The sequence below is a fragment of the Rhipicephalus sanguineus genome, chromosome 3 (genome assembly GCF_013339695.2).
Source record: "Rhipicephalus sanguineus isolate Rsan-2018 chromosome 3, BIME_Rsan_1.4, whole genome shotgun sequence".
NCBI classification, from domain to species: domain Eukaryota; kingdom Metazoa; phylum Arthropoda; class Arachnida; order Ixodida; family Ixodidae; genus Rhipicephalus; species Rhipicephalus sanguineus.
The window spans coordinates 46,247,859-46,261,454 of NC_051178.1; the positions used below are offsets into that span (position 1 = coordinate 46,247,859).

At 45.3% G+C, this 13,596-nt stretch overlaps 1 protein-coding gene across 1 annotated transcript in view; it reads right to left on the minus strand.

Moving 5' to 3' along the window:
• Positions 1 to 928: 928 nt before the first annotated feature.
• The window catches only part of LOC119385442 (shootin-1), a 60,642-nt gene continuing 47,974 nt past the window's right edge, over positions 929 to 13,596 (minus strand). Inside the window, exons 10-13 of the mRNA XM_037652876.1 lie at positions 13,259 to 13,394; positions 7,593 to 7,713; positions 1,248 to 1,315; positions 929 to 978 (exon numbers count right to left, since the gene is read on the minus strand). Coding sequence (XP_037508804.1) covers positions 929 to 978; positions 1,248 to 1,315; positions 7,593 to 7,713; positions 13,259 to 13,394 — 375 coding nt within the window. The remainder of the gene's footprint in view (positions 979 to 1,247; positions 1,316 to 7,592; positions 7,714 to 13,258; positions 13,395 to 13,596) is intronic.

Sequence of the window (13,596 nt, forward strand, 5' to 3'; positions counted from 1 at the left end):
GGGTGTTTTAAAGCCGGGACACCCATACAAAAGGCACACACATGTTACTGCGCGTATTCCCTTACGAACACTTAGTGGGGCATCGCAACTTCAAAAAAGTAGTATGCACAGCGCGTTAATTGCTGTTTGGGTTTAAAGCACGCCACCCATTACAAAGGGCATCACATTAGTGCGTGCATTCTCTTACACACACGTAGTGGGTTCCCTGTTGTCATAAAAGTGCTGTTGATAAGGGCAAGAAACCTTTAGCTTTACTATAGGTATGTCTGTGTGTGCGTGTGTGGTTTGGTGGCTGGCTGGGCGACTTGAACATAATCACAAGTGAAACATAGCACAATGAGGATGGGGCCGGATGTAGCTATCGCGGTCAACTTTAAAGGCAAAGCTTAAGCGTCCCCCAATTTTTGTTTATTGTTTGTCAGGGCCACAGAAGCATCATACACAACCCTGAATGATTGCCAGTAATTGTTTAGACTAGCAAAACTTTGGTCTGGGCGAGCTGGTTCATTGTCGAACTTGTTTGGGGCAGCACTAAGGAACACACGGACAAAGACACATAGTAGATGCCACGGGCGCTGACATACAACTGAACTTTACTGCCTTTACCAGTGCATTTATATGTGCCATAATCGCTCGCTGCGACAGCCACGTTTTCCCAGAACTAACAAGCAGCGATAAACAACAATCTTAACAATTTGTTCAGCTAGCAGAGGATTTCACATGGAGCATGCATGCAAGAAAGAAGAGTAATGTGACATAAGAACTGGCGGACGCTTCGCGTATAAAACGCCTTTTATGCACAACGGGGCCTTTCAGTGCAATATGAACCAAGTTCCATGCAGAAAGTTTTGCTGCCACTGTGTTTCAAGTTCCAAGGGACTTTTCCTTATGTCACCACAAGAAACTTCAGGCTGCCATGGCATGCAGCCTAGGCAACCTTGTTGAGCAGTCCATTTGCAAGTCTTGGTGTTTTTCCTACTGCATGAAAAAAAAAAGCTATCCCACTCAAGGTCAAAACACTTCTCTGCGTCCTTGAACAATCATGGGGACATACCAGGTGTGTTTGCAAGCTGATGAAGTCAGTATCCTGGAGTCACCGCGCTCTGCCCTGCCTGCCTCTTTCTTTTTGTGCTCATGCAGCACACCAACAGCTAACTAGCCTGTTTATCTCTTTCTTGACATTTGCAGTTTACACGTACACTGTACTTCAGTAGCCTCTTGGTTAAGAAATAAGAGGTACAACTCACTTGCTTTTGCACTGGCTGCAGCTGGTGCAGCTGTCTTTCTGCTGCTGGCAATGAGTGCCATGAGAGACCTGCAGGCACAAAAAAAAGTTGGCATGACTCAGCAGTCAAAGGCTCAGTGACAAGCAGACTGCACAGTTCCTATCACAGAAGGCTTGCGCTTGACATTGGAATGGGGCTACAGGCAGAAGGCAATGGTTCCAATGTAAATTAAATTTATGCATTGCTATCTGATGTACATTAAAAGGTACATTTAAAACCTTACCCTTCTCCACATAATGTCCTACCAACAATGAATGGCACAGAAACAATTTTAACGTGATAGCGCTAGAGAGCTTGTTTCGCAGACATTCCGCCGTCAGCGTCTGCATCGGTAACGGCGTTGCTTGTGAGCGAAAAATCGTCCGTGACCGAAAAATCGAGAAAGATGCAAATAAAATAAACAATAAAAATCTTCGGTCCCATTGAGGATTGAATCCGGGCCGTTTGCATGGCAAGCAGGTGTCCTACCACAAAGCCACGATATTACTTGCAACTGCTCTGGAAAAAAACACTACATAAATGCCATGTAGTGGAAGGAGTCTCCTTAACGCATTTTGTTCGGCAGGTGTTACGACGAAAATGAGCCCATTCGGCGATTTATAGGCGCATTGGCGAGGCCATCAAACTACGTATTTTGCGCGACGCCATGCTTCGGAAAAAGCCAGGATAGTGCACCCATCATCGCTAAAAACACAAACTTGCATACAGCTCCAAAAATGGACAACTATGTCCATCTAGCGGAAAACATATCAAGCGAACAGAAACATTAAATAATGTGCTGCCATCTGTGAGGCATTGTGAGAAACATGTCTCGACTCTAGCACAGGGAAGTGCTTTAGATTGAAAACCTGTACATTACTATAGATACATCGCGCGCGCATGTGTGTGTGTGTAACAACACACATTAATAAGTATGCACTTAGTGGTTGAAGTGCGCACTAGGGGCCGGATTTTGCTATCGCGTTCAACTCTTAAAGGCGAAGCTTAAGGGTCCCCCAATTTTTTTTAAAGGACCCCTCACCAGGTTGAGGCATTGCAAGTGGAGAAATGCGATGCATACATCACGTGCCAGTGACATTCTCCGCAACGTATCAAATGGCTGCGCAGTATAAAGACAGCTGAAATTTCAAATAGAACGCCTGCATCTTTCTTTTTGATTATGGTGTAAGATACACTCTTTGGAGGTAGATACAGAACAATGAACGATATCACAAATGCTTCCAGATAGTGTTCCTTTGAGCTGCTCTTGCACCAGTGATCACAGCATCATCTAGTGTGGCACACATAGGTCGGCAGACTCACTCACGATTCGACTCACTCGGACTCGCTCAGACTCACTCAGCTTCAGATCAGGCCGTGAGTCCAAGTCTGAGTGAGTCCGTGCAAGTAATACTTTGGTGAGCTTGAGTCCGAGTGAGTTCGGTTGAGAAAAATTTTAGCGAGTCAGAGACCGAGTGAGTCCGGTTGAGGAAAATATTGGTGGGTCTGAGTCTGAATGAGCCCTAAGTGCGAAATATGTCTTGAGTGAGTACAAGTGAGCTCCACTTTTTTTTGCCGACCTATGGTGGCATACCAGCAAGAAAGTGCAATGAAAAGAGACAGCCTCATCACTATGGCAAATCGCAATAAGACGTACCATTATCTGTCCAACAATGCAATCACAACAATAGCTCCATTACCTGCTCCAGCCAGGAATGACACGGATGCTTCTGCCTTGCCAGTGCAGGGTGCTAATGGTTGCTCACAAGATACATTTGAAAAGCATACCAAAGGTAGTATCTTTTTTAAAAATATAATTACAGTCGAATCCACTTATAATGATCCCCCGTATAACGATCTATCGGTTATAACGACCATATATGGGCGCACTTACGATTTTCCTATGCTACCCATTGAAATTGTGTCCACATATAACGAACATTTTTCAAAGCCTCCTACTTTTACAATGAACACTTCAGACACGGTCGCGGTAAAAATATGGCGCATACAAAGAGAAAAAAAAGTTAAAACAGGCCTTCTAAAGCGTGAGAGGGGCGCACGCTCACGCGTGCCCCGCTCCAGTTTACTCGCGACTAAGATATCCCTGATCGGCGAGCACCGCACGCAGATTTTGGACGCTGCGAGCGAGGTCGCTCACTATCCAGCCTTTTCTTCAGTGGCAGAATGGATAAAAAAAAAGGAGGCAGCATGAAGCCTTGCGGTCAGCTTTCGCACGGTAACCTTTCCTGACACTGTTCTCTGCAGCTACGACCGCCTACGATGAACCAAATTGCCTTAGAACGCAAGGCATAAATGCAAAAAGTGATAACCGCGGTAACTTTCTATCGCATAAAGGTTCACTGCATCCCTAAACTCGTCAGCGCCACAATAGGGAGCTTTCGAATAGCATACGCAAAGCTTTGCGTTGGCTTATCGCGCAACTGCGCATGCGTCGTACGCTAACCGCTTACGGCCTCCCGTTAAGTGACGGAAATAGCGGGCCGCAAACGCTAACTTAGCGTACGCTATTCGAAAACTGCCTAATGTGCCGCAAAAGGTTGTCCGTCTTTTCGGTAATGGCAGAGACCGGTCGATCGGTGATAACGATTTCCCCGCGATTGTGGCGATACCTTCACGGATAAGCATCAGAAAAGAGTGAAGGCGAGGTGGCAGCCATCGATGAACGTGCAGTTATGACTTATAGCCGACAACCTTATATCACAGTCACCTGTAGATATATGCTCGGCTTCGCGTGTGGCGTACGCCGTACACTGTGCGTATTGACGGCGGTACGAGCGCGCCATGCTGCCATTCGCAAGTTCGCCGCCGCCGTGTCGTGTGAGACCGCTTTAAAGTGCGCGTAGCTTTGTAGAAACGTAAGTAGCTCGCTATTGTTGCGCGGCGCGGGCACCGAGAAACATTGACGCACTGACAGCGAGCATATACTGCGTGTTTGACTAGGTGACAACTCAAGTGCGTCGCGCATCGTCATGCAGGGCCGCGAGAGCATCGCAGAGACGTAGAGTGCGCATTGCTTGCAAAATGCTTGTTTTCGCCGCGTTGAACGAACAGGCAACTCGCCGCACCCATGCACGGTCCGGAGTGAAGCAGGCACGAAGAACGTAGTACAAACACGCGCATACGGCATACAGCAAGCGGCCCGGCATGTGACTCCGCGAGCCGAGTAGGCGACGCGCTGCATGCAACTAGCCCAACTAGCCAGGGATGATCGGCTCCACGTGGCAGTACCGCGCTTCGGTGAAACGGTGTCAGTTCATTGCAAAGGCGGGTAATTCACTCGTGAGCATGTAGCAGGCGTCGCTTCACGATGCGAAAAGGCTTAGCTTGTCACCGGAGGGGTTGGGTGCACTTTAATAAGAGTGCACAGAAAAAAAAAACGGCTTGGCCGCTAAGTGCACGTTTTTAAAGGCGAGTCCATATACAACAAACTACTGATATAGCGACCACTTTTCGCGACACTTTCGAGTTCGTTATAAGCGGGTTGGACTGTATTTCTGTGACTGTGTACAAAATTGTGTGTTGACAATGAACGAAAAAAGAAAAAAATGACAACACAACGTGGGCAACTCATTTTTTATTGTGCAGAGGTTTTCTGTAGCGCGAGTAAAAGACAGGGTGAAAGAAGACATGCAAGGACTCATAAAGCGCCGCATGTATTGCATTTTGCTTTGTCTTTTACTTGCGCTACAGAAAATCTATTCAAGATACGTCACCAACAAGCCCACACTGCAACTCGCACTCTACGTGTGGCACAAAAACCGGGGGTGCAAAAAATGATGCCAGAACGGCAGACATTTCCAACAGAAAAGCATGCTGCCTTTCAGGCAACAGGCCTATGATCAGAAGGCTGCATTAGATACGCTTTCGAAACAGGAAATCTTATCGGCCCTTCTGCAAAGCATACAATCCACACTTAGTGAGTATATCTTCTGTTGCGCTTTCAAGGGCATCACCGCTTTCTGCCACAGGATCAAAGGCACATGTACCATTTACAACATCACCAATCATTATGGTACATGAATTTGGTAACTAATCACATGTGGAAGACGCGGAACTGCCACTGAAAGCCTGTCGCACAGCAGGACAGAAAACGAGAAGAAAAGAAAGTGACGGCCCATGGCACAACACCTTGCTGGTTGGTTGGTAGTAGAACCCCGCTGTTACGTTCCTCACTGCTGCGTTTTCCCGGCTGTTACGTCGTTTTCCGCCGGTCCCGGCATAGCTCCCATAGGATGCAATGTATTATGAACCCCGCTGTTACGTCGTAACTGTCGGACCGTTCCCGTATGATACGTCGCGAAGTGCGCTCGGAGCCGACCGAGTGACTACCAAAGAGAGCGGCCATGGCGCATTTTCACGCAGCTTGGCCTCGTTTGACCGTAATATTAGCCGCATGAGAGGCGCAAGCAGCAGAATCTTTCAATTGATGCAAACAAAAGCATGGCCTTCGAGATTCAAATTGCAAAGATGGCGTCTATGACGTCACTGCTCGCGAAAGCAAGGCCTTCGAGATTGGCATTTACAATTGACAAAAGCATAGCCTTTGAGATTTGTATTGCACAAACATGGCGTCTATGACGTAATTGCTTGCGAAAGCAAGGCCTTCGAGATTGGCATTCACTTCTGCCATCGCGTTGGCGTAGACTCATCATCATCGTTATTTGTCGGAGAACGGGAGGAGTTCGAGCTGGTTGGAGCTCGCATGGTCGTGCTTGCGGTTCGCGGTCGGACTCGCCGCGCCGGTCGTGATTGCGTGTGCTTAGTTCTTTCATGCCTACAGCTGTTGGTGTTAAAAAAATCACATACGTTGATTACATTTCTGTGGATGAGGCCGTCCTAAGCTCCGCGTTTCTATCCATGGACTAGATCGCGGCTGAGCGCGCTAATTTTCGTGCTGCTCATAAGAATTGAAATGAAATTCTGTACCACTAAATATTTTGTCGTTTTTCCTGTTTTTCGGCTCTTACGTTTCCCACCTCTTAAGTTTATTTCCTACGGTCCCTTCAAAAACGTAACAGCGGGGTTCTACTGTATTAACATCCCACTGCCACTCAGGCTATGAGAAGCACCACAGTGGAGGGCTCCGAATAATTTCGACCACCTGGAGATTTTTAACGTGCACTGCCATAGCACAGTACACAAGCCTCTAGCATTTCACCTCCACCGAAATGCAACCCCCACAGTCGGGATTGAACTCACGAGTTTTGGGTAAGCAGCTGAGCACCACTGGGCAATTGCAGCGGCTGTAACACTTTGCTCTACACATGCTTGATGCACTGAGAAACATCAGAAAACACTGTTGATTTTGCATTTTCTAGAAGCGCATTTCCCAGAAGAGCGGGCAATGTGTTGTCAGCTTATCTCTGCTCAGTCAGTTTTGTAGTGCCCTGAAGGCAACATTCTGCCTTCTGCCACAGCCATGAGCCTTGCATGCAATCACACTAGCATACCTACTATAGCGTGCTTTATATTACCCCGAGTATAGACCTTTGGTAGGATACATACGTAGTTTTTTAACAATGTTATTTATCCTTAGCAACCCTTGTGAAATACTGAAACAGAGGACGAGTTCAGAAACAAAGGGAGCCTGGATTGCCACTACAGGGCCGTCATGCAGGCAGTGAAATGCTTATGCTTGCCACATATGGTGCTTTCAGCTTACACGAAGAAGAAACTAAATGAAATAACGCCGACCAAATGAAAGGTTTTATAAACATTAAAAAGACGTTTGTTTATGTTTATAAAACCTTTCAGTTGGTCGGCGTTATTTCATTTCATTTCTTCTTCACGCTCCTTCCCGACCAGATGATGCTTCGTCAAACCATCGCTTTCAGCTTACACGTGAGTGCAACACATCTACCATTGCAACTTGTTTTTTGCAACCACTTTTCTGCAATCTTGAGCATCCTTAGACATCCTTAAGTATTTTTGCAAACAGAATGAATTTTTTCTTAAAAGGAGATCATAGAACAAGCTAGAATTTTGCAATTGTTGAAGAAAAATTGTAAGAGTTTGCAGGTATGCACCGGCATTTCCACTGACCAGCTTTGTGCACAGTCTTATGACAGCTTAATAAAATGGACCGCATAAGGCTCAGCTCATACAAGCGATAATATATGTGCACGAAGTGCGGGGATATTCGGTCCATCCTTTTTCTTCTACAGATGGGAAGTAAATTGAGACTCCCTACGCTGAGAAGTGCCGTCCTTCGGCTACTCCCTTCATGGCATTAAAAGTCATTGCTGTAAACAGAGACATTTTTACCACCATCAATCCCTCATCGGTAAAGCTTCTGGCGGTGCTCACCTGAGTGGGTTGAACGGCACGGGTGGTGGTGGTGGTGGTGGTGGGGGTGGAGGAGGTGGTGGCACGCTGGTGACAGTGGGTGCAGAGGCCTTCTGGTCCAGTTCCACAATGAGCTCTCGCACTGTGGCAATGCACACGAGAGGAAAGAAGTTATTTTAAAAATATATTCAACTGAATATGCATATTACAGCCAAACTTCGATACATGAAACTTGAAGAGGGTCACAATACAATTTGGTATATCGATAATTTGAATATAACAAGATATGCATATCTTAATCTTATCTAAACCTCTGCAAGCCTCCGACAGTCTCTGGAGATCATGCAAAAGTGAGAATTTTCTGATTTGTCGCTCTAGGGCCGCATCAAAGGTGTAAAGTTTACTAATTAATTTTTTATCCGCACTTTTCTTGTGGAATGCAAGTATCATACTGGCAGGCCCTTTGCATCCTTAAAGCGGAATGGTAGTGCTCTTTCCATCAACGAATGAATGCGTGTTGCATGCACAGTTGACATCCAAAAAAAAAGAAAGGCAGAAGAAGACGGAAGTTTGAAGAGATGAAAAGTGCGTGAACACGAAGTGTCGCTGGAACTGATGTTTTGACAAGTGGACTTGTCTTCTTCAAGGCTGCAAGGTTGCAGCCTTGAAGAAGACAAGTTCACTTGTCGAAACGTCGGCTCGAGCATCCACCCCGTGCTCACGAATTTTTCATCTATGCACAGTGAAGAGTTATTTTTACTATTGGTATGCTTCACCATGCCACACAGCAGTGTTGTAATGACGCTTACTAAATCGAATTTTGCGTTATGGAGCGCAAATAAAATCCTCGGCTGTGAGAGGCATTCATATTTTGAAAACTACACTTTGCTAACTTTCCTCCACGGCTTGCACTTCTACTCTGTGGCTTGCACCTTGAGTCGAGACCTGAACTCCTGTCATGTGACTCCCACGCTGGCAATATGAAGAAGAATGTGGACAGTGTGCAGCTGCTTGCAACGCCGGGGATGCCAACACACAGGACACTGCCGTGGCATGCTTTCCACGGTAGTTGCCGCTATCGTTCGACAAGCTTGGTTTAACGCATTCAAGCATGGCACTATACTTTTAATTTTAAAAGTGTGTTCTGCGAGCTTGTATGGGCTAAGTATAGCAAATTTTAAAACATAACGTATTTTGCCGCTTATAACTTGCACCCTACTACTAGGTGATAAAAATTTTTTTCTACTTCACTCCAAACCAAAGCAGTGCTTTTTGCACAAACCTTGTTCTAATTCTAATAAAGATCATGCAAATTAGTTAAGTCACAATAAAATGCCCATTTTTCTTTATAATATGTGATATATACCAATTGAAATATACTATTTGAAATATTCCATTTGGAATTGTTCAACCACATAACTACTTGCTTCAAATCTGCTACGAACCTCAAGCTTAATATTCTTTTTTTTCTTTTTTTTTTGTGCTCAAAGGGAGAAAACAGGCGGTATGCCAAATTTTAAGGAAGCAGCCACATCCGCCCTCCCCCACAAACTTTCAGGCGGTTCTAAACCTTTCAAGACCAGCTGTCGGATAATATTTTCAAAGCATTTAGAAATAGCTATCAAATAGCCTGGTTAGTAGGATAGTGTGTCCCCAAACCCATTTTCAAGACCAGCTGTCTTTGAACATTTTTGATGATGTTTTCTAGACTGGCTCAAAAAGATGAAAAAGCTGAACATTTCACGACATGCGCATCTTAAAGATAACAGTTGTCTTAAACACTTCAAAACATTTTCTATCCCTTTAGTGCTGCCTCGATAGAAGTCAGCAAATATATTAAACTCTACAGAGGCTTAGCCAGGAATTCATCAGAACTAAGTTATAAGGTGCATTTAAAACGAATATGCACATTAACGACATTTCATTGTAAACAGAACGCACAGAACGAGTAATTCATTACTAGCTCGAACATTTGACCATGGTGAGTCGAATATTTGGAAACATTCAAATATGCATATTCGCAATCAAATATGCAAGGGTGCAGCAGCCGAAATAGGACTTGGAGCAATTTTTGGAGTGCCAAAATGTTGCGTTTGGAGCACAAAAATCCAAATTTGGAGCAGGTTACAAAAGAAAACCTGAATTTTTTAGCACGAAATCCCAAATTTGGAGCAGTATAACAAAGAAGGCTTACATTTAAAAAAAGAAAACAAAAATACGTACAAACCATTAAAAATCAGCTAACTGGTGCACAGTGCACGTGAACACTGCTATTTTAATAAAAGCAGTGTGTTGAGCCACCCCACAGTGCAAACAATGACTAAGTCTACATTAGCATTTGCAGGGCCTGTCAAATAATTCGACAGGCACTGCAAATGCTAATGTGGACCTGCGAACTTGGCAACCTCGAAATTCGGGAGATTCGTAAAGCAGGAGCAAGTGGGGGTGGAGAAAAAAGAAAAATGGCGTACGTTTTTGTCAATCTGTTCCTCAAGGCCGCAGAAACGCCTCACACAGCAGCTCCAAATGATAGCCAATAATTTTTCATACGTCGGTGATCATACTGGTACTTGTAATTACACGGCGAGTGCACGAATTAGTAATTAAGGAACAAAATGTGTTGTGTCCCTGACAGCTAGTACAAATAGCCCCTTCTAAATCTCAGTACACTTTTCCGCAGGACGCCAGTGTACTGCACCAAAAGTGGCTTAAAAAGCGTTCTGCAAGCAATAAAGCAAGCATCAGGAAATTTAAGAACCACTGCCCTTTTTTATTGCGAGAGCAATTATATGGACACGGTCGAAGGGTTTTTGCCATCATTTCCCGTATAAAGTCAAAATTGATAATATCCCCCCGTGCATAGTATGTTCTGCCGCGGGTAAAAGCGCGCGAGTGCGGGCGACGAACGCGGCTGAAGCAGAGATCAAACGAGCCAGCCCATCTCTGTCGCTCGGAGGGCGCATGCGAGAACATCACTCCGCTCAGGAGGCCTGCCGTCGAAACAGAGAGGAAAAGCCCTGCCCGTCTTGAACGATCTTGAAAAGATGCGAGAAGGGGGAGGGAGGGTGTCACTCGAGCAGCAACTTTGAACTTTGATTCTAAGGGTGCGGTTGCGATCGCTGGCACACGCGCTATCTCGGCAGCCATCAGCGAGCTGCTCGTATACCGTTCTACGTGCTGCGCTCTAAATGCGAAGACACTGTGCAGAAAGAGCATTTTTTCCTGGAGTGGCCGGATTCTCTTACACCAACGTTTTGTAGAGTTACGCGAGATCGGATACAAAAGAGTTTGCTGCCAGCCTCACTTCGTATAACATCACAATTTGTTGCTATCGCATTCATTGCTTTGTCCTTGCGATGAAGCTGTGACTTCTTTCTTTTCTTTCGCAGGGGGGGGCTAGGGTCTGCGCGTCTGTACTGGATGATGATGCCTACACTGCAGATGACCAACGTGGCCTCCATTTCTGACTACAATTTGTGCAACTGAGAAAATTTTGAAGCTGGTCGGGCATTTTGGCGCAGCGTGACTCGAAAATAAGGAACTGTATCAAATTCGTGCAATTGGCGCAGCTGTTGCACCCCTGAATATGCTTTAAATATGAAAAAGATACGAACCAAACTGAACATTAGTACAGCTCTATCTGCCAGACTTTACCACGAGGCTACAAAGGAAACCTGTGTGGGTGCCTCAGAAAGAAAGCCTTAACGGTTACACAGAGAGGAAGGCAGCTCTCGTCTTCTGTAGTCTCCCCTCAGTCTTGTGTTCTGCACTGTTTCAGCACGACTTCAAAGTTAAATGAATAAACTTTATTTAAAAAGAATGTCTCTGTGGCCTTTAAGCGAAATGAAAAGACGTTTTAGTACATAAATTCTGCCTTTCCAAAGCAGCGCTACCAGGTCCCCTCTCCAGCTGCTGAGCAGCTAGCTATAGATGAGCAAATAGTAAATTTGAGTTTGAAAGTGAATTCGAAACGAACAGTGATTTCCTCAAATAATTTCAAATTAAACAGTTCAAACAGTATGTATTCCATATTATAAAGAAAAATGAGCATTTCTGTCAAGACCCAACTTACTATAACAATATTTTTAAGAATTAGAACAAGGCTTGTGCGAATGTCACTCTTTTGGTTCAAAGCAAAGTGGAAGCAACGTTGAATAATAGCAGAATTTGAATAGCAGTAGGGTGCAAGTTATAAGCGGTAAAACATGTTGCATTTTAAAATGCGCTTTACTTAGCCCAGTTTAAAGGCCTGTACAACATGCCTTCAAACTAAAAATAAAAGAGAAAAAATAATTCATCGAGGTGCAGGTAATATGCACACTTAACCTTGAATTGTGGCTTTGCGGCAGTGCGGATTTCCCCTGGATAGGTAATTTCACTGCATAGCAGCCCAAAGCTGCAGTGAAACCACTTTTACAGGGGGGTAAAAAAACATCTACAGTAGAACCCCGCTGATACGTTTTTGAAGGGATCGTAGGAAATAAACGTAAGAGACGGGAAACGTAAGAGCCGAAAAACAGGAAAAACGACAAAATATTTAGTGGTACAGAATTTTATTTCAATGCTTACGAGCAGCACGAAAATTGGCGCGCCTAGCCGCGATCTAGTCGATGGATAGAAACGCGGAGCTGGGGACGGCCTCATCTACAGAAATGTAATCAACGTATGTGATTTTTTTAACACCAACAGCTGTAGGCATGAAAGAACTAAGCACACGCAGTCACGACCAGCGCGGCGAGTCCGACCGCGAACCGCGCGCACGACCATGCGAGCTCCAACCAACTCGAACTCCTCCCGTGCTTTGACAAATAACGATGATGATGAGTCTACGGCAACGCGATGGCAGAAGTGAATGCCAATCTCGAAGGCCTTGCTTTCGCACGCAATTACGTCATAGACGCCATGTTTGTGCAATACAAATCTCAAAGGCTATGCTTTTGTCAATAGTAAATGCCAATCTCGAAGGCCTTGCTTTCGCGAGCAACTACGTCATAGACGCCATCTTTGCAATGCGAATCTCGAAGGCCATGCTTTTGTTTGCATCAATTGAAAGATCCTGTTGCTTGCGCCTCTCATGCGGCTAATATTACGGTCAAACCAGGCCAAGCTGCTTGAAAATGCACCATGGCCGCTCTCTTCGGTAGTCCCTCGGTCGGCTCCGAGCGCACTTCGCGACGTATCATACGGGAACGGTCCGACAGTTACGACGTAACAGCGGGGTTCCCAATACATTGTATCCTATGGGAGCTACGCCGGGACCGGCGGAAAACGACGTAACAGCCGGGAAAACGCAGCAGTGAGGAACGTAACAGCGGGGTTCTACTGTATTCGTTTGTTTGGAATACTTGAAAATTTCGAATTCGCGTTGAAGCATATTGTAATATTCGTTCAAAAATTTGAAGCACTTGAATATTTGCCCATTCCCACAGCTGGCAATGTGAGTATGAACTAACATGTGCAGGTATGAAATGATTGCCGAATGAAATGAGCCTCACAGAAATCAGCCTCACAGGCGTAGGTGTATGCCAACCTCCCCTTACAAATGTTTATCCAATGAGCTTGTACAATACTATCACATCACCTGCATTTCCTTCCTGCACATTATTTCTTTCTCGAACATTGTTCATTCTCACAAATGTGCGCACACAAGAGTATCCGGCTGTGTTGTTATCTTGCACGATGCTCACCCCTCTCCTCAAGCTGCTGCACCCTCTTCTGGGACTCGTACAGCTTCTGCTCAGATTCGCCCAGGCACTGCTTCAGTTCCTCCACCGTCTCCCCTGGGGCACTCTGCGATTCCAGCTGCTCGCGCAGTGCCCGAACCTAGATAGAAGATGGTTTGGACTGATCAAGTGATTGGTTTTCATACACCGAGTGGTGCTACAAGACATGGGCATACATGCCTACACTGTACGTGAGTAAACGTTGCAGACACTAGTGCTTCTTACACAAAGTAGAATTGATGCAACTGCTACTACGTAGGGTGTATACACGTAGCACTCAATACAGAATGCATTCTAAAAAA